The 25,922-nt window shown below is 44.3% G+C and overlaps 1 protein-coding gene across 1 annotated transcript in view; it reads left to right on the top strand.

Moving 5' to 3' along the window:
* Positions 1–476: 476 nt before the first annotated feature.
* Positions 477–25,922, top strand: part of PKD1L1 (polycystin 1 like 1, transient receptor potential channel interacting) — a 113,720-nt gene continuing 88,274 nt past the window's right edge. The window contains exons 1-8 of the mRNA XM_053609345.1: positions 477–531; positions 2,535–2,903; positions 3,842–3,901; positions 6,285–6,464; positions 13,175–13,252; positions 15,654–15,796; positions 16,869–16,989; positions 20,060–20,171. Coding sequence (XP_053465320.1) covers positions 525–531; positions 2,535–2,903; positions 3,842–3,901; positions 6,285–6,464; positions 13,175–13,252; positions 15,654–15,796; positions 16,869–16,989; positions 20,060–20,171 — 1,070 coding nt within the window. The 5' untranslated portion in view covers positions 477–524. The remainder of the gene's footprint in view (positions 532–2,534; positions 2,904–3,841; positions 3,902–6,284; positions 6,465–13,174; positions 13,253–15,653; positions 15,797–16,868; positions 16,990–20,059; positions 20,172–25,922) is intronic.

The following is a 25,922-nucleotide window of genomic DNA, read 5'->3' on the forward strand; positions in this document are numbered from 1 at the left end:
GGCGGGGTGGCAAGGTAGGGACATGGGGTGGGCACTGCTCTTCTGATCAGAGCCCAGGCTGGGGGACAGGGGCTGAGCCCTGCTCTGTCCTCACCCGCGTGATCTGGAGGAGGTCACACAGCCTCTCTGAAGTCAGTCAGTGCTCTGGCCTTGCGGGACCTTGTCCATGTTAGGTCAGATCATGAGGGCGTCATGCACAGTACAGCCCCAGCCACTGTGTATGTGCCATCATAGGGGCTGTGACATCGCTACTGAATTCTCTTAATAGAAACCACAGGTAGGGTGATTTAAACAGCTTAAAGTGAACGAACATGGCCAAGGAGCCCTTACATTATTGTCCTAAAATTTCAAACCGATTTTCATGTTCCAGATTCATCCACATCTCCTGGGTCAACTTTAAAGACACCTTTGCCAACTGGAATGAAGAACTTTCTCTGCAAGCCGTGTGTGAAGGCTGTGATAAAATACCAAATCTTTCCTATTCCTGGGATCTCTTTTTAGTCAATGCAACAGAAAAGGATAGGATGGAAGGTAAAAGAATGTTTGGTTTAATTCTGCAGGTTGAGGAAAAACCTCAGGGTGAGATTGCTAAGATTTTGGGAGGTGGGATGGGTCTGACCCGCGTGTCTGGTTGGCCGTTTGGGTAGCTGCACTTCCCCAGCCCCTCGCTCTGCACGCCAGGTGCTTCGGGAGGCAGCAGCAGAGGGGTGACGCCCTCGGCGTGACACAATAGGGGCACCCAGTGTACATTCAGGCAGTTCTGTTGGCTTAGAACCGCAGTGGAGCTGTTCAGAAGGACCCAGGATGTTGCAATGATGGCTCAGCTTCTCATAATCCTGCCTGTCTTTGCGGAAGCTGCAGAGTGTGGGGCAAGTAGAGGGACCAGAACAGAAGACCCGTGTAGTCCTCTCTCCTAAATGTCAGCCAGTGACCTAAGCACCTCTCTAAGATTCAGTTTCCTTGAAGGTGGGGACTGAACTACTCCACAGAGTGGTGGTGGGGTTGGGTACGGTAATGTGCCAGAGTATGCCGGGCACTGACAACGGGACGGCAGGTGCTGTGGGACCCTCAGGGTTGAACCAGGAACAAGATGGTGTCCTCACTTGGTGGTATTTGAGATCGGAGAGGTGGCTCTGAACAGCAACAGAGGGGCTTTATTCCTCCCTACAGCCAAGCTGGCACTGAGCCCCTGCTGACCCTCACAATTCTTTTTTTTTAATCCACTCACTGAGGCCAAACAGAGCTTCTCTGAGTAGAGTCCTGAGCACAGCTGGCCTCAGCAGCCACGGGGACACGAGGACATAGAGTGCAATTGTGCCCCTCTGCAAGAGAGGCATTCCCAAATTCTTTTAAGTAAATTTAATTTTCTTGAACCAAACCCCAGGCTGAATGGATTAGAAGAGCTTGTAAAGGAAACGCATTCAATGGCTGAACTTTCAGCAGAATGAATGAACGGCCCCTGCATTGACATGTGTTAGAGAATCTGGCTCTCTGACTTTACTGAGAGGTCATTTATATGTTCATGGCATTTTTTTCTTTACTATTGATGCTCTATGATGATCATAACAATTTTTAGAATTGTACTAGATACTTACAGACGGGTAGGGGAGTGAGGATTAAGAGAAACTCCACATGCCCCAGTGTTTCCCAAAGACACATGATAACCCCACCAGGTGGTGCATAGGGTGGTGCATAGGTGGCAACCCTTCCCCACCCCTGACACACTAGGAAGTGGCCGTGAATAGTTCGCCCACACTCCACCAGGTGGAAACCAGACTTCATGCTCTTTATCTCGAAAGTGTAGATTTTGAAATTCACATTATATTTGTTTTTTGTTTTTTTTGTAGAGACAGAGTCTCACTTTATGACCCTCGGTAGAGTACCATGGCATCACACAGCTCACAGCAACCTCCAACTCCTGGGCTTAAGCAATTCTCTTGCCTCAGCCTCCCAAGTAGCTGGGACTACAGGCACCCGCCACAACGCCTGGCTATTTTTTGGTTGCAGTTTGGCCGGGGCCGGGTTTGAACCCATCACCCTCGGTATATGGGGCCGGTGCCTTACCAACTGAGCCACAGGTGCCGCCCCACATCATATTTGTTTAAGACAGAGCATCGTCACTAGGTGTGCGGGCTCATGCCTGTAACCCCAGCATGTTGGGAGGCCGGGGCAGGAGGATGGCTTGAGGCCAGAGTTTCAGACTACCCTGGGCAACACAGCGAGACTTTTTTTGGCTATCAGGAGGCTAAGGTGGGAGGATAATTGAAGCCCAGGCATTTGAGATTGCAGTAAGCTGTAATTGTGCCACTGTACTCCAGTCTGGGTGACAGAGTGGGAGCCCGTCTCTAAAATAAAAAAAAATATATATATATATATACACACACACACACACACATACACACACACCCATGTGCAAGCACATGCATGCTTTTATATATATATACATATATATAATTTATATATATATAATCCTTACATAACCTATAGGCTTTTATAAACATGTATTTTTTAACACTGTCAATCCTTTGCTGAAGTTCCCTTTTGCAGAGCTGCAGGGCTGCTGGGCTCGTCAGGACTCGGTGCCATTCTAAAGTCATCAGAGCCAAGCCCACTGCCTTCTGAGCCCACCCTGCCAGATCCTGGCGTGACAGCCACACTGTCCTCACATGAGCTGTCTCTCGAGACCATGGGTCGGCCTGTCCTGTCAGCCCTGGGGAAACCCTCTCCAGAGCCCACTGCTGGTGTCCCCCGGATTCCTGCTGCTGGAGACTCTGCAGTCCCAGGGAAGGTTCCCAAGGAAGGGCCACCAGACCCAGAGCCAGGGCCACAGGGCAAGAGATCCCTGACGACGGGCCCCCCTGAGAGGAATGGGCCCCCAGCCAACCCTGCTCATCACCTCTCTGGTAAGAGCCACCTGCCCTGCATATCGCCCCTCTTGTCTGGGCACCAGAGTCACATTTGGATGTGGGAATCAGCACAGGCCTTCAAGTCGGAGCCTGCTGAGTTCGTACCCACCACTTGCTAACTGTGCCACACTTGCTGGGTCTTGGATTCCTCATCTTTGGACTGGGAAAATGCCGTGCCCAGGCGGGTTCTGTGTGTGCTGTGTCCGGGCAGCAGGTGGTGCCACTCCACTCAGCTTCCTGATCTTTCCCCCCTGCCCTAGTGATCAATGGCTCCACTTTATCACTGGGTTTCAGGTTGGACAGAAGCTAGTTTGGTGTCCAAGAAAAGGAGCAACAAGGCAGCTGTCAGTGAGCAAAGCTCTGGCCCGGTACCTCCATGTGCCTCCCTATTCCTCATCAGGGGAGGCTGTGGTTTTGCTGCTCACACTGGGGCCCTGCAGGCTCTTGCCATCCCCACTGCCCTCCGGGGCCTAAGCCCTGGGAAGGCAGGGACCACGGTGAGCTCCTCAGCCTTGGGGAGAGGAGGGCCAAGGGCACAGGGAGTGGTATTTGCTCTCGGGCATTTTTGTGTCTATTTCTCTCCTTGTAAGAGAAGATAGCAAGACGTTTTCTCTACAAGAACAGTAAAAGACTCATTTGAAGAGGATGGATGGGGGTGTAGTGACAGGGAACTCTGTGTGAGCATTGGTCCCCCACTCTCCAGCCAAGCTGTGCTTAGGAACCTCACTCCTAATTCAGTTCCTCTGAGTCCAGGCAGTGATGCCTATCCATCCAGTTGTCACAAGTGGTCCCACCCCTGAGGATACTGTGTAATCAAAGCAATTATGGAACAGAAACAGGCCAGGGACAGCATGACCCATCCAGAGAGTTGGTATTGACTTCAGGGGAGTTTGGGATTATAAAGGAATCATTATGATTTTGTCCATTCCTTCTAGATTTTGAAGCCTATTATGGTGATATCCAAGAAGCGATACCGTCCAGAGGAAGACAGTTAGGTGACTATAATTTTGCCATTGTTACCTCTTCCCTCGAGCTCCCAGGTCCACTTGGGACCCACTCCCATCTGTCCTCTGTGCCCTTCTCTGAAATCTGGATTTACAGCACTGCCCCTCCACAGCAAGGCCTCAGAAAGCTCCTCCGGAGTCAAAGGGAAGACGTCACACTCCTTTGCATGGCACAGTCTGATCCAAAGCTTTATGTCTTGCTCTTTCCTTTTTGCCCTTCTTGGACCCTGTGCTCCAAAAAGCCAGATGCAAGGGTGGGCGTCCCAGCTCTCCCATGCCTTGCTCATGGGGTGCCGTCTGGTAAAGTGCCTCCCTCTGTACCTTCCCAACTTGTCTGCTCAGTGGGCTTCCTCCTTCCAGGTCTGGTTCAATTTCCCCTCTCTGGGAATTCTCAGACTTCTTTTGTAACAACCTCCCCCCACCCCACCACCACAGTATATTTGTCCCACCTACATAAAGCAGGTGGTACCCTGTGCTCATCCTGGCTTTCTGCTTCTGCCTCTTCTTCTCTGAGACCTTTGAGGGAGGCTTCCATGCCTGGCTCATGTGGGTGTCCCCAGACCCACCACAGGGGCTAGCATGGCACTCAGTGAGCGCCTGTGTAAGGAACAGGTGATTAGGGGATGGTTTACCTACCTATCCAGTGAAGAGATGGGTGACCAGTGAATGATGTATTTGTCTGTTGATTGAATCGGTGAGTGATTTATTTGTCAAATGAATAGGTAAATTGGTGGGGAGTGAGTGATCTATCCATCAAGGGGACACATGGATGATGAGAGGGTGATTTATTGCTCTGATTTGCTGCAGAACTTCCTCCATCAACCACTTTCATCTCCATGGCTTCTTAGCCCTCTCCGTGTTTTTTCTTGTAGACCTCATGTTCTAGGTTCTTGTATGAGATGGTTAGTGGGGGCGGCCACAGAGGAGAGGAAAACAAAGTGGATGGCACTCCCAGGTCTCAGGGACAGGAGAGACGGGTGCAGGTGGGGGAGCCTCGGGTGGTCGCAGGTGGAAGACAGGAGCAGGAGAGGGCTCAGGTCATGACCTTTATTGGGGTCTCCACGGGAAAGGCAAGGCCAGGCCAAGGCCGGCCTGGGTGGACAGTTTAGGATCAGCTAGTTTGAGTAACCTCTGCAGGCTCTTGGCCCCGGGATGGTCCTTTGTTGCCAGGGTGATTAAGGCAGAGGAACCCAGCCTACTGGGGAACGTGGGCCAGGCAGGGATGTGGCTCTGGGCAGGTGGCCTGTTGCTACCTCTGAGAACTGGGTTAGCCTGGCCTCCAGAAGTGCAGTCTGTCATTAGCCACAGTTTGGTTTTTGTTTTTCTTAGGATAGCAAAACATTATAATAGGCAGAAAATTAAAAAGTATTTATAATACCATGAATGTCTATTTTAGGGGCTCACATCCACACTCACAGTAGGCACTTGATAAATAATATTGAATGAATGAAGAACAGGACTGCCTTTATATTGCATTCATAAAATTATATTTCCTGACTGGGGTAATTCTCACCTCTCAACATTGACCTGATTTATTGTTGTACTTATTTCAGTGACGTTTATTGGAAGTCTTCAGTAAGCCTTCTCACCCTAGCAGGTCCAGCGGCCCATCCCCACCTGGGCTGTGCACTAGCCCTTCCTCCGCCTCTCTGCTTCCATTCCTGCAGCCCACAGCCATTCCATTGCTCAACAGCCAGAGTACTTTTCTGACCACCTTCCAGGCTGTGGTTGCTCCCTGGTGCTGTCCCTCTACACTTCTCACTGCAACAGGAACTTGGGGAAAGCAGGATATGGCCCCTGGCCGTGCCTCCATCCTCACTTTCCACTGCCCCCCAATCCCACCTCCAGCCACTACAGAGGGTCCTTCCCCCAGTGTTTTGTTTGCTCTCAACCAGGAAACTTCTTCCATCAGATCTTCAAAGGGCTCCTTGCCACTCCTTAGAGAGGCCTTCCCAGCCTCCCTCTCAGGAGGACTCCTCTTCAGGCCCCGACACACCCTGCTTTATTTTCCTCCATTACCCTGACATCCCTTACGTTATGTTACCTCTGTGTTTTTTTCTTTGTTTTTCTGACTCTCTCACTATTAAATTCCAGATCACAAGGACTCCACTAAGCTGATCCCTGCTCCTAGACTAGTACCTAAATACTTGTTGAATAAATGAAGGCAGGAAGGGCTATAAATGCCATTGGACCACTAACTGTATGATAACAGTGCACATCTCTCGAGTATGTTTAGTGGCTGAAGACATAATTTTAGATACACAGTATCCAGCTTTAGTAGAAATAGTTATTTTTATTAACATTGGATCATTAATGCTTTAAGATCATCGTGACTTTTTTCTTTAACACCCATTGGCTTGGTTTATCTCCATAGGGAACAATGTCACCCTCCCAGGGTCAGGACCAAGTTTGAGTGTGGAGGAGGAGACTCCTGGTGAGGGAGATAACCTAGTGGGCCCTTCTGCCTCCAAGGACAGAGCCGTGTCCATCCTCCTGGTTGACTGGCCCAAGGCCCTGGTGGGCCGAGATGTTTTCCAAGGCTATGCCTCCTCAGGTATGAATATCCTCGTTGCATCTGGCAATTTTTGGTAAATTCTTGAATCTCAGCCCTTAATTTCTTCTGTAACTTTTCCCTTTAATAGACAAGTATTTGTGAATGTCTCACCTTTTCTGCTTGTGCCTGTCCCTCTGTGGACACCAGACTGAGGCTCTGTTATCAAAGTGGAGTTCACATCTGTTTCTACCACAAGCTCTGGGTTTGCAGAGCAAAAGAGGAAGAGGGCCGCTGTTAAGCTGGGGCAGCTCTGTGCCCGAACAGCCTGTGTGCATGTTGCTGTCATGGCCTTTCATGGCCTGGATGAGTGATTTACATGAATTGATCAAAATGAAGCTGTTCCTGAAGAGAAGCTAAATTGGTAACTGTTTTTCCCAGGATAGATATGCTAATTTTGCTCAATTTTCATAGTACTACATGCGATTGGGTCATCCCTCTGGATTTCACACTGTGGGAGAAAATCTCCACAACTGACCACTCCCTACACTGACCACCTCCTTGAGTTGACCTAATTTTCACAGACCAGACACACACCACATGTGCATATCAGTGCAGCAGGCCTGGTTCCTTATGCTGACCACCTCTGTGTCTTGGTTACAGTCCCTTGGGTGGTCAACCTACAGATGTTCTACTGTATTTATAGATGATTTCTTCCTCACCCTTTCCTTGAAACATTTTAGAAAGTAGCATTTTAAAATTGTGACATTTAAAAAACTATCTCAGTTTAGGATGTGAGAGCAAGATGGTGGCCGAGTAACAGCTTCCCTGCAACTGGGCACCGTGAGTCTGGGGAGATAAGACTCCAGGCATCTCTGGATGGTAGGATCTGCCTATAATCATCCCTTTAAGGATACAGGGAGTCAGCTAGAGACTTCTGGACCCCAAGAAAAGGACAAAAACAGTGGAAAACTGGCAAGTGGTCATGTGTGTTCGATCAGTCTAATCCCTCCGCAGCTTCCACAGGCATGGGAACTTAAAGAGCAAGAGGAAGTGAAAGGAAAATTAGGGCAATGAAACAGACAAAAGAAATCACTCATGAGGAAGAATCAGCAGAAAACTCCAGGCAACAAGAAGAACCAGTCCAGAGCAACCCCTCCAAGGGACCATGAGGTAGCTACTGCATTGCTTACATTTCTTTATAGATTCCACCTATAAAGAAATGTAAGCAATGACAGAATGGGAATTTAGAATACACATGATGAAAACAATGAAGGAAATGATGGAAACAATGAAGGAAACTACTAATAAAGTGGAAAATAACCAAAAGGAAATCCAAAAACAGAATCAAATAAGAGATGAACGATATGAAGAATATAGAAAGGATATAGCAAAGCTGAAGGAACTGAAGCAGTCAATTAGGGAACTTAAAGATGCAATGGAAAGTATCAACAACAGGTTAGACCATGCAGAAGAAAGAATTTCAGAGGTAGAGGACAAAGTTCTTCAGATAACTCAGATAGTTAAACAGTCAAAAAAGAAGAGAGAGAAAGCAGAACGTTCACTGTCAGAATTATGGGACTTTATGAAATGTTCCAACATACGAGTTATAGGAATTCCAGAAGGGGAAGAAGAATGCCCCAGAGGAATGGAAGCCATACTAGAGAATATTATAAAAGAAAATTTCCCAAATATCACCAAAGATCCTGACACACTGCTTTCAGAGGGATATCGGACCCCAGGTGGCCTCAACTCTAACCGAGCTTCTCCAAGACACATTGTGATGAACCTGTCCAAAGTCAAGACAAAAGAAAAGATTCTGCAAGCTGCCAGGAGTAAGCGCCAGTTGACCTACAGGGGCAAATCCATCAGAGTAACTGCGGACTTCTCTAATGAAACTTTCCAAGCAAGAAGACAATGGTCATCTACCTTTAATCTACTTAAACAGAAGAATTTTCAGCCCAGAATTCTGTACCCTGCTAAGTTAAGTTTAAAATTGATGGAGAAATCAAATCATTTATGGATATACAAACATTGAGGAAATTCACCACAACAAGACCAGCTCTACAGGACATACTTCAACCTATGCTACACACTGACCATCACAATGGATCAGCAGCAAAGTAAAAACTCAGAAATTAAAGGAGAGAACCTAACCTCCACACTGATGCAAAAGATAAAACTAAGCAATGAACTCTCACAAAATAAGACCTATAGAGTACTACCACACTTATCAATTATTTCAATAAATATTAATGGCTTGAATTCCCCACTGAAGAGACATAGATTGGCTGGATTAAAAAACACAAGCCATCCATTTGCTGTCCGCAAGAAACACACCCGACTTCAAAAGACAAATTAAAACTCCGAGTCAAGGGTTGGAAGACAATTTTTCAGGCAAATGGAATTCAGAAGAAAAGAGGAGTTGCAATCTTATTTTCAGATACATGTGGATTTAAAGCAACTAAGGTCAGAAAAGACAAAGATGGTCACTTTATATTGGTCAAGGGAAAAATACAACAAGAAGATGTTTCAATTCTAAATATTTATGCACCCAATTTAAATGCTCTCAGATTCTTGAAACAGACCTTACTCAGTCTGAGCAATATGATATCCGATAATACCATAATAACAGGGGACTTTAACACTCCTCTTACAGAGCTGGACAGATCCTCTAAACAGAAATTAAACAAAGATATAAGAGATTTAAATGAGACCCTAGAACAACTGTGCTTGATAGACGCATATAGAACACTCCACCCCAAAGATAAAGAATATACATTCTTCTCATCGCCCCATGGAACATTCTCCAAAATTGATCATATCCTGGGACACAAAACAAGTATCAACAGAATCAAAAGAATTGAAATTTTACCTTGTATCTTCTCAGACCATAAGGCACTAAAGGTGGAACTCAACTCTAACAAAAACTTTCAACCCCACGCAAAGGCATGGAAATTAAACAACCTTCTCTTGAATAACAGATGGGTGCAGGAAGAAATAAAACAGGAAATCATTAACTTCCTTGAGCATAACAACAACAGCGAAGACACAAGCTACCAAAACCTGTGGGATACTGCAAAAGCAGTTTTCAGAGAAAAATTTATCACTTTAGATGCCTACATTTGAAAAACAGAAAGAGAACGCATCAACAAACTTACAAGCCTTCTTATGGAATTAGAAAAAGACGAACAATCTAAGCCTAAACCCAGTAGAAGCAAAGAAATATCCAAAATCAAATCAGAGATTAATGAAATTGAAAACAAAAGAATAATTCAGAAAATTAATGAAAGAAGGAGTTGGTTTTCTGAAAAAATAAATAAAATAGATAAACCATTGGCCAGACTAATGAGAAATAGAAAAGTAAAATCTCTAGTAACCTCAATCAGAAATGATAAAGGGGAAATAACAACTGATCCCACAGAGATACAAGAGATCATCTCTGAATACTACCAGAAACTCTATGCCCAGAAATTTGACAATGTGAAAGAAATGGATCAATATTTGGAATCACACCCTCTCCCTAGACTTAGCCAGGAAGAAATAGAGCTCCTGAACAGACCAATTTCAAGCACTGAGATTAAGGAAACAATAAAAAATATTCCAACCAAAAAATGCCCTGGCCCAAATGGCTTCACACCAGAATTCTATCAAAGCTTAAAGGAAGAGCTTATTCCTAAACTGCAGAAATTATTCCAAAAAATCAAGGAAGAAGGAATCTTCCCCAACACTTTCTATGACGCAAACATCACCCTGATACCAAAACCAGGAAAAGACCCAAACAAAAAGGAGAATTTCAGACCAATTTCACTCATGAATATAGATACAAAATTCTCAACAAAATCCTAGCCAATAGATTACAGCTTATCATCAAAAAAGTCATACGTCATGATCAAGTAGGTTTCATCCCAGGGATGCAAGGCTGGTTTAACCTACACAAGTCCATAAACGTTATCCACCATGTTAACAGAGGCAAAAATAAAGATCATATGATCCTCTCAATAGATGCAGTAAAAGCATGCGATAAAATCCAGCATCCTTTTCTAATTAGAACACTGAAGAGTATAGGCATAGGTGGCACATTTCTAAAACTGATTGAAGCTATCTATGACAACCCCACAGCTAATATTTTACTGAATGGAATAAAACTGAAAGCTTTTCATCTTAGAACTGGAACCAGACAAGGTTGTTCTCTGTCACCTTTACTATTCAACATAGTGCTGGAAGTTCTAGCCCATACAATTAGGCAAGACAAGGAAATAAAGGGAATCCAAATGGGAGCAGAGGAGGTCAAACTCTCCCTTTCTGCTGACGACATAATCTTAGAGAACCCCAAAGACTCAACCACAAGACTCCTAGAAGTCATCAAAAAATACAGTAATGTTTCAGGAAATAAAATCAATGTCCACAAGTCAGTAGCCTTTGTATATGCCAATAACAGTCAAGATGAGAAGCTAATTAAGGACACAACTCCCTTCACCATAGTTTCAAAGAAAATGAAGTACCTAGGAATATACCTAACGAAGGAAGTGAAGGACCTCTATAAAGAAAATTATGAAATCCTCAGAAAGGAAATAGAGGATATTAACAAATGGAAGAACATACCATGCTCATGGATTGGAATAATCAACATTATTAAAATGTCTATACTTCCGAAAGCAATCTACCTATTCAATGCCATTTCTATGAAAATACCAACATCGTACTTTCAAGATTTGGAAAAGATGATTCTACATTTTGTATGGAACCAGAAAAAACCCCGTATAGCTAAGGCAGTTCTTAGTAATAAAAATAAAGCCGGGGCATCACCATACCAGATTTTAGGCTGTACTACAAGGCCATGGTGGCCAAGACAGCATGGTACTGGCACAAAAATAGAGACATAAACACTTAGAATTGAATAAAAAACCAGGAAATGAAATTAACATCTTACAACCACCTAATCTTTGATAAACCAAACAAGAATATACCTTGGGGGAAAGACTCTCTATTCAATAAATGGTGTTGGGAGAACTGGATATCCACATGTAAAAGACTGAAACTGGACCCACTCACAAAAACTGATTCAAGATGGATAAAGGACTTAAATTTAAGGCATGAAACAATAAAAATCCTCAAAGAAAGCTTAGGAAAAACACTGGAAGATATTGGCCTGGGGAAAGACTTCATGAAGAAGACTGCCATGGCAATTGCAACAACAACAAAAATAAACAAATGGGACTTCATTAAACTGAAAACCTTCTGTACAGCTAAGGAGACAACCTACACAACGGGAAAGGATATTTGCATATTTTGAATCAGACAAAAGCTTGATAACTAGGATCTATAGAGAACTCAAATTAATCCACTTGAAAAAAGCCAACAATCCCATATATCAATGGGCAAGAGACGTGAATAGAACCTTCTCTTAAGAAGACAGATGAATGGCTAATAAACATATGAAAGAATGTTCATCATCCCTATCTATTTGAGAAAGGTGAATCAAAACCACCCTGAGATACCATCTAATCCCAGCAAGAATGGCCCACATCACAAAATCTCAAAACTGCAGATGCTGGCGTGAATGTGGAGAGAAGGGAACACTTTTACACTGCTGGTGGGACTGCAAACTAGTACAACCTTTTTGGAAGGAAGTATGGAGAACCCTCAAAGAACTCAACTTAGACCTCCCATTTGATCCTGCAATCCCATTACTGGGCATCTACCCAGAAGGAAAAAATTCTTTTATCATAAGGACACTTGCACTAGACTGTTTATTGCAGCTCAATTTACAATCACCAAAATGTGGAAACAGCCTAAATGCCCACCAACCCAGGAATGGATTAACAAGCTTTGGTATATGTATACCATGGAATACTATTCAGCCATTAAAAAAAATGGAGACTTCACATTCTTCGTATTAACCTGGATGGAAGTGGAAGACATTATTCTTAGTAAAGCATCACAAGAATGGAGAAGCATGAATCCTATGTACTCAATTTTGATATGAGGACAATCAATGACAATTAAGGTCATGGTGGGGGTGGGGGAAGGGGAGAGCAGAGAGAGAAAGAAGGAGGGAGGGGTGGGGAAAGGAAGAGAAGAGAGAGGGAAGGAGGGAGGGGGTGGGGCCTTGGTGTGTGTCACACCTTCTGGGGGCAAGACATGATTGCAAGAGGGACTTTACCTAAAAAATGCGATCAGTGTAACCTGGCTTATTGTACCCTCAATGAATCCCCAACAATAATAAATAAATAAATAAAACTTTCTCAGTTTAGATCATCAATCTCGTATCTTGGTTTCCTCTTATTTTCAGGGAAAGCAGTGAGGGTCAGCCTCTTCCTGCTAGGGAAGTAATCCAGTCCCCACAGTCAGCAGTTGCACCCGGATTAAGAATATTTTGTAACCAATATTCTGCAAAGATTTAAAAATTGCTTTTAAGTACTTTAATCATACTTCCTGGATAAACAACATTTATGAAATAGCCAAAGTAAGCACTGAACTTAATTGTAAAGATATGAAATAAGAACTTCCCAGCAGGCTCGTGTTGCTAGGGAGATCGGTGTCATTTCTGAGCAAGAGACAGCAGGTCCCATGAGACCTGGAGAGGAGCTTCTGGATCTTTAAAGAAGACTGGTAACAAGTGAAGCAGCCGCATTTCCACATAGGAGCAGCACATTGAATACCTAGTTCACTTTCACCTTTGGGCTAAGGGCAGGACCTATGCCCAAGGCCTCTGTCTGCCCGCCTACTTTTCAGAGTCCACTGACCACTGGTTGTGTCTTTTCCTGCAGGCATCACAGAACAAACCGTGACAATCAAGCCATTTTCCCTGAGCAGTGGAGAGACATACGTCCTGCAAGCGTCTGTGGGTATGTTACGCTGCCAGTTGGATTTGGTGTAGGGAACCATGCAGACTTTGGTTGTATTCCTATTTTTTTTTTTCTAAGAATTGACAATCACTCTGTGCCCCAGCCCCCACAAGCTCTTGCTCCTGTGTCCTGATTCACTTGGCTGCTCATAATTGCCCACTGAGTCACTGTGCAGAGGGCAGGAGGAGGCTGCTGTGTCTGTGAATTACTCTTTCCTGGGGAGTTGGGCATATGCTTATATCAGGGTAAAGGCTGAGCCATTGAGTTTCTTTTTCAATTACATGTGTATTATATTTATTATTTATTTATATAATATAAATTATATAATATGTATAATTTACATATAATATAAATTTATATATTTTATTTATTTATTTATTATATTTATGCCAGACCACCAGGTACATCAATGGCTTCTTGCAAATCCATCCATAGTCTCTCTCTGAGGTCTGCAGACCTCCCCTGCAGGATGTCATTGCTGGGGTTTGTGCAGTCCTGTTTAAATTCACCCACACATTTACCCCTGCCAGGGCTCCACGCTCCTTCCTGCTTTCCTGTGACTCCATCTGAGATCATCCTTTTGGGTAATTTCTAGATATTTCCTCTCCTTTATAGGGGTTTTTAGTTTTGGGTAACAAGCATGGAGGACTCAACAATTTATAGCTACAGATAGGTTTGGTATAACATCCACATTTTTACATTAATTAAAGCCCATCATGGGGGACACATCCTGTTAACTTTCATGTCAGGTTAACCATCCTCTGAGAACGTGGTGGGTGGAGCTCCCTGAGAGTCTCATGTTTCTGTAAACCTCCCCTTGTCTCTTACACAGCTGCATAGAGCCGCTAAGCCCTGGTACAATAGAGCCAATGTTTGGTTTTGTTTCAGTAAATACCTTTTGCCCTTAAGCAGGACATCACTCTCTTCTGCCCCTGAAGTTTGTCCAGGGATAAAGACCATTCTGTTAGACAGGTCACAGCCTTACTGGGGTAGGAGACTCCTGAGAGCTCCTCCCCCACCCACATCGCCCACCTGGTGTCCTTGCTTGCTGTGGGGGCCGAGCGTGGGCTCCAGGTCTCCTGCCCGGCCTTCTCTCCCTCTGGCTTGCACACCTTCCCAACCACCACCCTCTCCTCCTGTCCTCGACTGAGCACACGAGGCCACTTCATGAGTCTTTCCCATAGTTATTTTGTCTGGAATACCCATTCTTTTCTTCTGGTCTTTTCCTAACCCCCATGTACAACTCAAACCCCAAGACTGCTTATTCAGATGTGTCTTTTTTGGTGGAGATTTCCCTGGTGAGGCAGGCAGAATTAGTCACTCTCTCCTCTCGGATTTTATAAGATCTGTCTTCCATGGTTGATGTGACTATCAGAAAAGATAATATATGAACAGTATCTCTCAGAACACCTGCTATGTTTCAGAGGCTACATAGCAGATGCAGGATGTGTCCTGCATCCTGTGTTAATGCATGATGGGCTTTAATTAATGTAAAAATGTGGACATTATACCAATTCTATCTGTAGATATTATGGTGATTATCATTATTAGCTATTATGGTGATAATCATTATTATTATCAAGATTTTGAATAATTTGACATGTAAATCTCACTCCTAAAATTCTTCCCAAGAAAATATTATCCATTAAATGTTAAAAATCTTTTGTATGGGAATAATCATTATAGGATGACTCATAATAGCACGACTCATAATAGCACAAAATACAAAAGATTACGGGGGAGTGACAGTTCTGCATGTTGGGGTGTGTCTCCTCTGTAGGATCTCATACAGCTATTTACAACAGTGATTTTAGATGTTATATGGCAACATGAAAAATAATTATGATACTAATACAATTAATTAAAATAAAATAAAATTCTATCAATGCTGTAAATTCAACTAAGCTCTTCCTAAGTGTGTATAAGGCTTTAAGAGAATCCAGGAGAAGGGAGTAAGTTTGGTTTGCTGGGCTGATGTGCCCATTCTTATTTACACTTTGGTTTCTGTCGGGGTGGTTGCTGTCTGACTCTGGGTAGTGAATTGGTCTCTCTGCTCCCCTTCTATTTCCCTAGGGCTTAGAATTGTGCCTGCCCCACCTAGTGAGCACCCAGTAAGGCTTGTTATGTCTATGAGAGCTGTGGGGAGTCCCCAGATGTAACCCCAGTCACCAGGATCCCCCAAGGGGCATTTTAAAACTCAGATTGGCAAGTCTGTTTCTGAGTTGGCAGGTCTGGGGGAGACCTGAGAATCTGCATTTCCAACAAGTTCCCGGGTGACGTGATGCCACTGGTCTGGGGACCCCACATTGAACCCCTGCTCATAAGGCTTGTGCTATAAAGATTGAACCCTGTGCTATTGTAACTCTCCATCATGGGCATGTCTCTGTTCATCTTTCTCTAGCTTCCGAGCACAGCTTACTGGGTAAAGCTCAGCTCTACTTGACAGTAAACCAAGTGCCAGGGGACGTGGCCTGCCAGGTGCAGCCCCCCTGTGGCCTAGAGGCACACACCGTCTTCAGCGTCTTCTGCACGTCAGGAAAGCCGGTAGGTGGGCAGCCCCATGTCTGTCCTGGGAGACCCATGGCAGCGGAAGCTGAAAGTCACGGCAGCTCTCCAGGAAGTGTTGTAGGAATGCAGAGTGTTGTCCCACCCCACCTGTGCAGGAATTTGGCTGGCAGTTGAATGTTGTAAGGTGGCACAGGTGTGAACAGGTCCCCTGCCCACTAATGAGCGGGATGAAGGGTGATCCTCAGTTCAGGAGTAAAGGATTCACTCACCAGGAGATGTCACGGGGCCCCACAGCCTGGTCACAGTAGGAGCTCAGTTAACACCACCCACAAGAAGTAGGCGGGCAGGCGACCCAAAGTGAGCAGCCTGACCACCATACCCAGGTACACCTCTAACTTGGACTTAACCTCACTCTCCTTATTTGGGCAACGGAGAAGACCACTGGGATTGTTCTGCTCAGGGTCTTGTGAGGATGAAAGGAGAGGATGGGTTCAAAGAGACAATTGCCTCCTCCTGAAGTTGGGTGGTGGACAGGGCAGGAGGGCGCGACATTGCCACCCTGGCTCCGTCCTCTCGTCCTCTCGGCATGGACTCCAGCCTGTCCCTGCCTATCTGTCCTACGCATGCCACCCCTCCTGTCAGAAGCCTGCCCTTATTCTCAAGAGGGTCCCTGCAGGCCCAGTTCCTGCAGGCTGCTGCTTTCAACACTACCGAGAGCACGCCCCACCCAGCCCCTTGGGTCTATCTTGTACCCAGCAGTGAGGAAGCAAAGTGCATCCAGGTCCCCTTCACTCTGAGGCGCTGTGACAGCCTGACTCATGACTATCAGGAGGTCCTGGGCAAGGAGAGCAAACAGACTCCAAGTGAGGAATCCTGGAGCTGTGTGGGAAGCCCGTGGGGTCGTGGAAAGGATCCCTAGAGGGTGGGGGAGGGCCCCTGAGTAAGCTGTGTAGCTGGGACACTGCTTAGCTATGACTTACTCTGTTCCTGGCTGTAAAAAATGTCCTCAGATGTAACGAAGGCTGCAGGTATGTGAAGACTTTTCAGTGGCATCACTAACATTTTTTCATCTGGACCATTTTTTTGTTTCCCATGGATCGGATCATAGGACTTTCTTTATGAATTTAGCTACCACATAGGAAACGCCTCCACCCACACTTTATACTGCGGGAGAGATTCCCAGTATTATTTCTCTCTGCCAGCTGGCGAGCCCTTGGACGATTACAAAGGTAAGCCACGGTGCCAACTGGGGACATCGGCTATGCTTACACAGGGTTCTAAACCTTTTTCCTTGATTTCCAAAAACTAAAAATTATTAAAACTATGTCTAGAAAATACAATTATTTATTCACTTCGTTAAGTTTAGTGCTTTTTAGTTTAGGTTAATTATCTACCTTTTAGTGCAGAAAGAATATTAGTGATGTTATCGGTAATTACTTTTTCCTATTCTCAATTTTAAATGAAATATAATGTAAATGATGAAGTGCCAGATAATATTTTTTTATATGTGAATCAAATATTTAAGACCAAAATGTCTATTGTTTACTAATGAAATATGTCCTATCTAGTGAATCTTGCATTTATTATAGACAAAACCAAATCGAGCTCTTCCCCAAAGAGGAAAATGTGGGGCAAGCAAACGCTGAGTTAGCATGTTATAACATCAGAATTAAATGAATCCCATAGCGTTAACAGCTTTCTGCTCTCATACTGTTCCTGTGGTTCTGTCCAGTTCTAACAGCCCTGGGGGACTGGCCTCAACTGAGCCATTTTGGAAGGTATTTCGACACAGACAACCTAGGCCAGTTAAATTAGAAACTCTGGAGGTGATTTATAGTTTTGTTTTTTTTTTTTTAAACTTCTGGATGATTCCAATATGCAGGCAAGTTTGAGAGTGAGTGATCTAGACATTTCTTGGATTTGGGCTGGTTAGATTATTTCAGTCTGAAGTCTGAGTTAGTTCATGCACGTGATTTATTTAAATTTCACCTTTCCTTTACGCCCAGCTAAAATGTTTTCTTCTAAATGAAACCCTGCCTGTCACCTCCAGTTAGAAACACTTGCACCTTCTATATTCAGTTGATCAGAACTTCTGAGTTGGGCATTTCGGGATCTTTGTAGTCACGCCCTGCTTTGTATCACCATGACTTTGCATTCCCCTCTCATTTGGAAGCTTCTTGAAGTCAAGAAGCAAGGCTAACTAGCACAGCCAGTGTTGGTTGAATGGAAGAAGTGAGGGCCTGCCACCACATGTCCTGAAACACTAAGACTGCCTTCACCCTCTGGGTCCTGAGGCTTTTCTCAGAATGGAGGCTCCCCAACTTCTTGGTATTAGACATGAAACCAGGGACTCATCTTAACAGCTGGGTCATAACAGGACACACCCTTAGGTGAGGAGGCCTAGTTGGAAATGGGCTCCCATTTCCTGGCATTTGGATATGTTAAGACCTGGTGTGTCCTCCCCAGAGAGCTGCCTGTGGGGGTAGATGGGACCTCTGTCCCCCAGGACACCTGTAGACTACAGGGCTGGGCAGATATCACTGTGGAAGGACATTACGGCAGAGACTCAATCATCTCTGTGTTGGAAGAAAGGATTTTTTTTTTTTTTGCACTTTTGCAGTTTTGCAGTTTTTGGCCGGGGCTGGGTTTGAACCTGCCACCTCCAGCATATTGTGCTAGCGCCCCACTCCATTGAGCTACAAGTGTCGCCCTGCAAGAAAGATTTTTTTAACATAAATGTATAAAACCGAATTTTAGGCCATGTCTGTGAGTAGTGTGAGGGTTAGTGATGTTACTCAAATCATTCCCCATCATGATATTTGGTGTAATTGTCAATGTGCATATGATTATTGTGAATATTTGGATTCAAGACTTATAAGAAGGTAAACATAAGGCAAATAAACACAATTTGACAAATACTTAGTACTTCACCTTCTCCCATCTTTTGTGTGAATGAATATGGTGAAGACTCAATGGAGTCTTGTCCGAAGCCTGGTCCTTTTCTGAGATTCTGTACCTTGATTTGTGACACCAATGTCATTTGTGGTGGGGACATTTGTTAAAATTTCAGCTTCCAGGGGTCCACTTGATGTCTATTGACTAGAACCAAGGGACAAAGGTGGGGCCCAGAATTTGCTTGTAGAGAAGCTTCCCAGGAATGGGGATGTAAGTGTGTCCGTGGGCTACATCTTGAGACGCTCCAACCTCCAAAATCAAATCCCCAGTCCTTGACACAGGTTTCAGGTTGAGGATGTGTTTATACGGAGCCCAGGGCACACCTGTGTGTCTAACTTTCCCTGTGGTTCACATGTCTACTTGTGGCAGTCACATCTGGCCATCACGTGCACCTTGAGCCCCGTTTGCAAGTCCCCTCACCACAGTCCTGGGATCCAGTCCCATGAAAGAATTCCTGGGTCCCCAAAACAGGTCTTAGGTCTTTTCATAAAAATACCTCCTCTGTCAGAATTCTTCTTTGCCTTTTTTCTAGACCTGTTAAATTTCTATACGTCATTTTGGAACTTGTTAAAATATTACCCCAAGCCTTGATGGCCATTGCTGTGTGTGTTTCACGCTCTGGGCTCCCGGTGGCCCCAGGCCTGGGCAGAGGCAGACACACTGCACCCCACACCGCAGGTCAGGGGGTGCTGTGTGAGCATGTGAATGACGGCCTCCCTCTCTCCCTCCTTCAGCACACAGTGGTGACTTCCACCTCTCACGCTGAGACACCTCTCATCTCCTCATCTGATCAGCATTCACTGCTTTGCACTGAAACACCTCCCGTCTCCTCATCTGATCAGCATTCACTGCTTTGCACTGAGACACCTCCCGTCTCCTCATCTGATCAGCATTCACTGCTTTGCACTGAGACACCTCCCGTCTCCTCATCTGATCAGCATTCACTGCTTTGCACTGAGACACCTCCCGTCTCCTCATCTGATCAGCATTCACTGCTTTGCATTGGTGCTGAGATTTTTTATATGTCAGCTTTGAGATCTCCCCAGGAGGATGAGGAAACTCACGTCTCATTCTCATGCCTTGCTTTATTTTGTTACCCCCGTTGCATCCATCACGGTCCTAGGCATACAGATCAACTCAACAGAGATTCTATTAACTGACTTCCTGATAACCATCCACTGTTAGGTGACTTGGGTGGGAACACAGCTTGTAATGTTGTCTTGCCCTGAGCTTTGCCAGGGCTGAGCTCATCCTCCTGTGCCCTTCACGTTGCTGCCTGCGTGTGAAGAAGCGTCTCTGTGGCCCACACGTCTAGGATGACCCTCCTGATGTTTTCTCTTCCAGTTTCGGTTTCCACTGAGATCACAGATGGCAAAGGCTCCAAGGTACAGCCATGTGCTGTGCTGGTGACTGTGCTGCCCTACTACCTTGGGAGTGACTGCCTGGACGAGGGCCTGTGAGTAACACAATATCACCTGGACATCCTGGAGCAGTGTTGGTGTTTTCTCAAGATACAGCCCTCCCCCAAGTAGTCAGCAAGTGTCAAGGAGTGGCAGGAACCCGTCCTCTCAGGGCTCAGCCACTGCAGTGCTGCTGACTCACGTCTGCACAGGTGTGCCAGGGCTGCAAAGCGCTACTGTTTTCAAAACAGTTGTCTTGAGATATCATTCACACACCGTGCAGTTCATCCATTTAAAGTATAAGTTTCTCTGGTTTTTAGTACACTTACTGAGTTGTGCAAACATCACCATTATCTAGTTTATGAACACTTTATGGGGGCAAGACATGATTGCAAGAGGGACTTAACCTAACAATTGCAATCAGTGTAACCTGGCTTATTGTACCCTCATTGAATCCCCAGCAATAAAAAAAAAAAAAAAAAAAAAGAACATCTTCATTCCATCAGCACCTCATACTTGCTAGGAGCCACTCCCCTCACCCCACTATCCAGCTTCCTCCTCCCAGCCCCAGACAACCCCTCGTCTACTTCAGGCCTCAAGATTTGTCTAGTTGGGGAATTTCGTATCAGTGGGGAGATACAACATGTGACCTTTCATGACTGTTGTCTTTCACTTGGCGTATGAATGGCTTGGAGCATCATCTGTGTAGTAGCAATATTAATGACGCATTCCTTTTTATTGCTGAAGAATATTTCATTGTATGCATATATCACATGTTGTTCATTTATCATTGAGGAACAAATAGATGGTGTCCACATTTCGGCCACAGCACGTCACCCTGCTGTGAATGTTCATGTGGATGTGTGTTTTCATTTTCCTTGGGTAGACAACGTGGTGTGAAGTCACTGGGTCATATGGTAACTCTAGTCTTCGCATTTTGAGGCACTGTCAAACTCTCTTCCAAAGTGGCAGCATCATTTTATATGACTAGCTACGGTGTCTGAGGGTCCCAGTTTCTCAGCATCCTAGCGACACTGGCTGTGCTCTGTCTTTTGTTTATAGCTGTTGTAGTGGGTATGGAGTGACATCTCATCAGGGTTTAGATTTGCATTTCCCTAGCGATTGATAAAACTGAGTATCTTTTCATGCACCTTGTGTCTCTTCCCTGGAGAAATGTCTATTCAAAAACTTGGCACATTTTTTAATTGGGTTATTGGATTTTTATAATGAGTTCTGAGAGCTTTTTTTTATATGCTGGATACAAATCCCTTAACTAGATATATGATTTGCAAATATTTTTCCTGTCTCTTGTTCTCTTTTCACTTTCTGTTTTTTCCCCCCCATTTTAGCAGTTTTTAAGGAAAGTTCTAGATAGGATTATTTCATCCCTGCATCTTCTCAAGTGTTTCTTCCTTGTACTTGACCCTTTCCTTCCCTACTTGGCGAGCTCTGGCTTTCCTTTGAAGAATCTCTTTGCGGTCTTTGTCCAGGTTAATCTTGTAATGACCCCCTTGCCGGGGTGAACGCCCCCCTGGACAGTCGTGCTGTTAGCCTTTTTCCGCTGCACCTGCTCAGTGTAGATAGTGTAATTCTTTCTGTAAACCTGGAATACTTGCCAACCTGCTGACCTTTGTAGAGCCCCCAGACAACCTGAACTTCATTATCCTTTTGGATGGGCATGGATCGAACATTGTACTTCTGTACAATGGAAAGAGGGGAAGACATAACCTTCCTGCGAATGTGGGGAGGTGCATTGAAATGTCTTTTGCGGTTCTTGCTTTGGTCAAAAGTCACAAAGGGATTGAACTTCATTTTGGCCACTGCCTCTTCCTCTTTTCACTTTCTTGATGATCCTATGAAGAACAAAAGTTTTTTTTTTTTTTTTTTTTTTTTTTTTTTTTTGTAGAGACAGAGTCTCACTGTACCGCCCTCGGGTAGAGTGCCGTGGCGTCACACGGCTCACAGCAACCTCTAACTCCTGGGCTTAAGCGATTCTCTTGCCTCAGCCTCCGGAGTAGCTGGGACTACAGGCACCTGCCACAACGCCCGGATATTTTTTGGTTGCAGTTTGGCCGGGGCTGGGTTTGAACCCGCCACCCTCGGCATATGGGGCCGGCGCCCTACTCACTGAGCCACAGGCGCCGCCCGAAGAACAAAAGTTTTTAATTTTGATTTTTGATTAAGACTGACTTAATGTCACTCTCTCTCTCCTTTTTTCTTGTTTTGAGACAGAGTCTCACTCTGTCACCCTGAGTAGTGCTGTGGTGACATCATAGCTCATAGTAACCTCAAACTCCTGGGCTCAAATGATCCTCTTGCCTCAGCCTCCCGAGTAACTGGGACTATAGGTGCCTGCCACATGCCTGACTAGTTTTTTTCATTTTTAATAGAGACAGGGTCTCACTCTTGCCCAAGCCGGTTGCACTCCTGAGCTCCAGAAATCCTCCTGTCTTGGCCTCTCAGAATGCTAGGATTATAGGTAGGAGCAACTGCACCTGGCTAATTTGTCTTCTCTGATATTTCTTGTGCCTTTGAGTTCATGTCTAAAAAATTATTACTTAGGCCAAGATCACAAAAATGTATGCCTGTGTTTTTCCTAATAGTTTTGTAGTTTTAGTTTTTACATTTACTTTTATGTTCTACTTTGAATTAATCTTTGTGTGTAGTATAAGGCAGGGCTGCAATTTCCTTTTCTGCAGGGCGAGCTCCAGTTGCCTAAGCGCCATTTGTTGAAGAGACAATTTTTCCCCCATTGAATTATCTTGGACCCTTTGTCAAAAATCAGTTGGCCATGAATGTTATGGTTTATTTCTGGACTCTCAATTCTATTTCCTTAACCTAGATGTCTGTCCTTATACCAGAACTATATTGCCTACATTACTGTAGCATTTGGAGTTTTGGAATATATTTGAAACTGAGAAGCCTGAATCTATTAACTTTATTCTTCTTTCACATGGTTGACTATTCTGATTCCTCATGTGTTTTAGAATCAGCCTGTCAATTTCTGCAAAAATAAGACAGCATTAGCCTGGAACTAAGGCTCTAGTGCCGGCAGAATGGGCAGCCTGGCGCTCCGGACAACTGCTGAACAGGATGTAAGAAACAAAACAAAACAAAAGCCAGCTGGGATTTTGATCAGGATCATTGAATCTGTGGATCAGTTTGGGGAGTATTGCCATTTTAACAGTGTCAAGTCTTCCAATTTGGGGAGTATTGCCATTTTAACAGTCTCGAGTCTTCCAATTTGGGGAGTTTTGCCATTTTAACAGTATCCAGTCTTCCAGTTTGGGGAGTATTGCCATTTTACCAGTCTCGAGTCTTCCATTGGGGAGTTTTGCCATTTTAACAGTATCCAGTCTTCCAATTGGGGGAGTATTGCCATTTTAACAGTATCCAGTCTTCCAATTTGGGGAGTATTGCCATTTTACCAGTATTGAGTCTTCCGATTTGGGGAGTTTTGCCATTTTAAGAGTATCGAGTCTTCCAATTTGGGGAGTATTGCCATTTTACCAGTATCGAGTCTTCCAATTTGGGGAGTATTGCCATTTTAACAGTATCGAGTCTTCCAATTTGGGGAGTATTGCCATTTTAACAGTATCGAGTCTTCCAATTTGGGGAGTATTGTCATTTTAACAGTATCCAGTCTTCCAATTTGGGGAGTATTGCCATTTTACCAGTATCGAGTCTTCCAATTTGGGAAGTATTGCCATTTTAACAGTATCGAGTCTTCCAATTTGGGGAGTATTGCCATTTTACCAGTATTGAGTCTTCCAATTTGGGGAGTTTTGCCATTTTAACAGTATCCAGTCTTCCAATTTGGGGAGTATTGTCATTTTACCAGTATCGAGTCTTCCAATTTGGGGAGTATTGCCATTTTACCAGTATCGAGTCTTCCAATTCGGGGAGTATTGCCATTTTACCAGTATCGAGTCTTCCAATTTGGGGAGTATTGCCATTTTACCAGTATCGAGTCTTCCAATTTGGGGAGTATTGCCATTTTAACAGTATCGAGTCTTCCAATTTGGGGAGTATTGCCATTTTACCAGTATCCAGTCTTCCAATTTGGGGAGTATTGCCATTTTAACAGTATCCAGTCTTCCAATTTGGGGAGTATTGCCATTTTAACAGTATCGAGTCTTCCAAATAGGGGAGTATTGCCATTTTACCAGTATGGAGTCTTCCAATTTGGGGAGTATTGCCATTTTAACAGTATCCAGTCTTCCAATTTGGGGACTATTGCCATTTTAACAGTATCGAGTCTTTCAATTTGGAGAGTATTGCCATTTTATCAATATCGAGTCTTCCAATCCACAAATATGGGATATGCTTCTATTTATGTAGATCTTTAATTTCTGGTCAGTGGGCACATCTTATGTTTCTTTTGTTCAATTTTTTTAGAAACATTTTATTCTTTCTGATGCTACTATAAATTTGTTTTCTTAAATATTGTTAGTCTTTTTAGTGCTAGTGCATAGACATACAGCTGAATTTGTATATTGATTTCAAATACCATAACCCTGCAGAATGAGTTTATTAGTGCTGGTACAGTTTTTAGTGCATTACTTGAGATATTCCATGTGTAAGATCATGTCATTTGTGACTAGAGAAAGCTTTACTGCTTTCTTTTCAATCTGGATGCCTTTCATTTCTTCTTGCCTGATTATCTGGACTAGAATCCTCTGTTCACTGCTGAACAAAATGCCTAGAGTAGAAATCTTGCCTGATCTTGTTCTGCATTTTTTCTTTTTTTGAGACAGAATCTCATTTTGTCACCCTCCATAGAGTGCTATTGTGTCATAGCTCACGGCAACCTCAAACCCTTGTGCTTAAGCAATTCTCTTGTCTCAGCCTCCCAAGTAGCTGGAACTATAGGTGCCTGCCACAATGTCTGGCTATTTTTTAGAGATGGGGTCTTGCTCTTGCTCAGGCTGGTCTCAAATCTGTGAGCTCAGGCTGGTCTTAAATCTGTGAGCTCAGGCAATCCACCTCCCTTGGCCTCCCAGAGTGCTTGTTCTGAATTTTAACAAGGAAGCATTCAGCTTTTTCTCACTTGGTGTAAGTGTTAGTTATAGATTTTTCATACACAGCCATTATTGGGTTGAGGGTGTTCCCTTCTACTCCTATTTTTATTAGCGTTTTTAAGTTATAAAATGGTGTTGGATTTTGTCAAATTCTTTTCCTAGGTCTATGAGGTCTATTGAGATAATGGTTTTTGCCCTTTTGTCTGTTAACAGGTGATGTGTGTATCCCTTCCAAAATCACGTTAAACTTTATCCCCACAGCACCAGTAGTATTAAAAGGTGGGGTCAATAGGCAGTTATTATGCCAGGAAGGCTCTGCTCTCACAAGTGGAATTGTGACCTTAAAAGGGCTGGAGGAAACTGGATAAAGCCACTTTGGCCCTTCTGTCCCTTCTGCTGTGTGAGGACATGGTGTTCACCCCTGCTGGAGGATGCCCAAGAGGTCCTTTCCTGTAAGCAGAGAGCAGCCCTCATCAGCGACTGATCCTGCCAGCGCTGTGCTCTTGGACTTCTCAGACACCAGAACTGTGAGAAATAATATCTGTTCTTTACAAATTACCTAGTCTCAGGTATTTTATTACAGTAGCACAAACAGAGTAAGATGCAGTTACATTAGGTTGATGAATTTTCCTATGTCGAATCACCCTTGCAATCCAGGAGTATATTCATTTCGTCAGGATATATAATCCTTGGCCTTTGTTGCTGGATCTTACTTCTAGTATTTTTTTTTTTTTTTTAAGGATTTTTGTGTCGTATTCACAGAGGTATTGGCCTATCGTTTTCTCT

This window comes from Nycticebus coucang, chromosome 11 (genome assembly GCF_027406575.1).
Source record: "Nycticebus coucang isolate mNycCou1 chromosome 11, mNycCou1.pri, whole genome shotgun sequence".
Classification (NCBI taxonomy): Eukaryota; Metazoa; Chordata; class Mammalia; order Primates; family Lorisidae; genus Nycticebus; species Nycticebus coucang.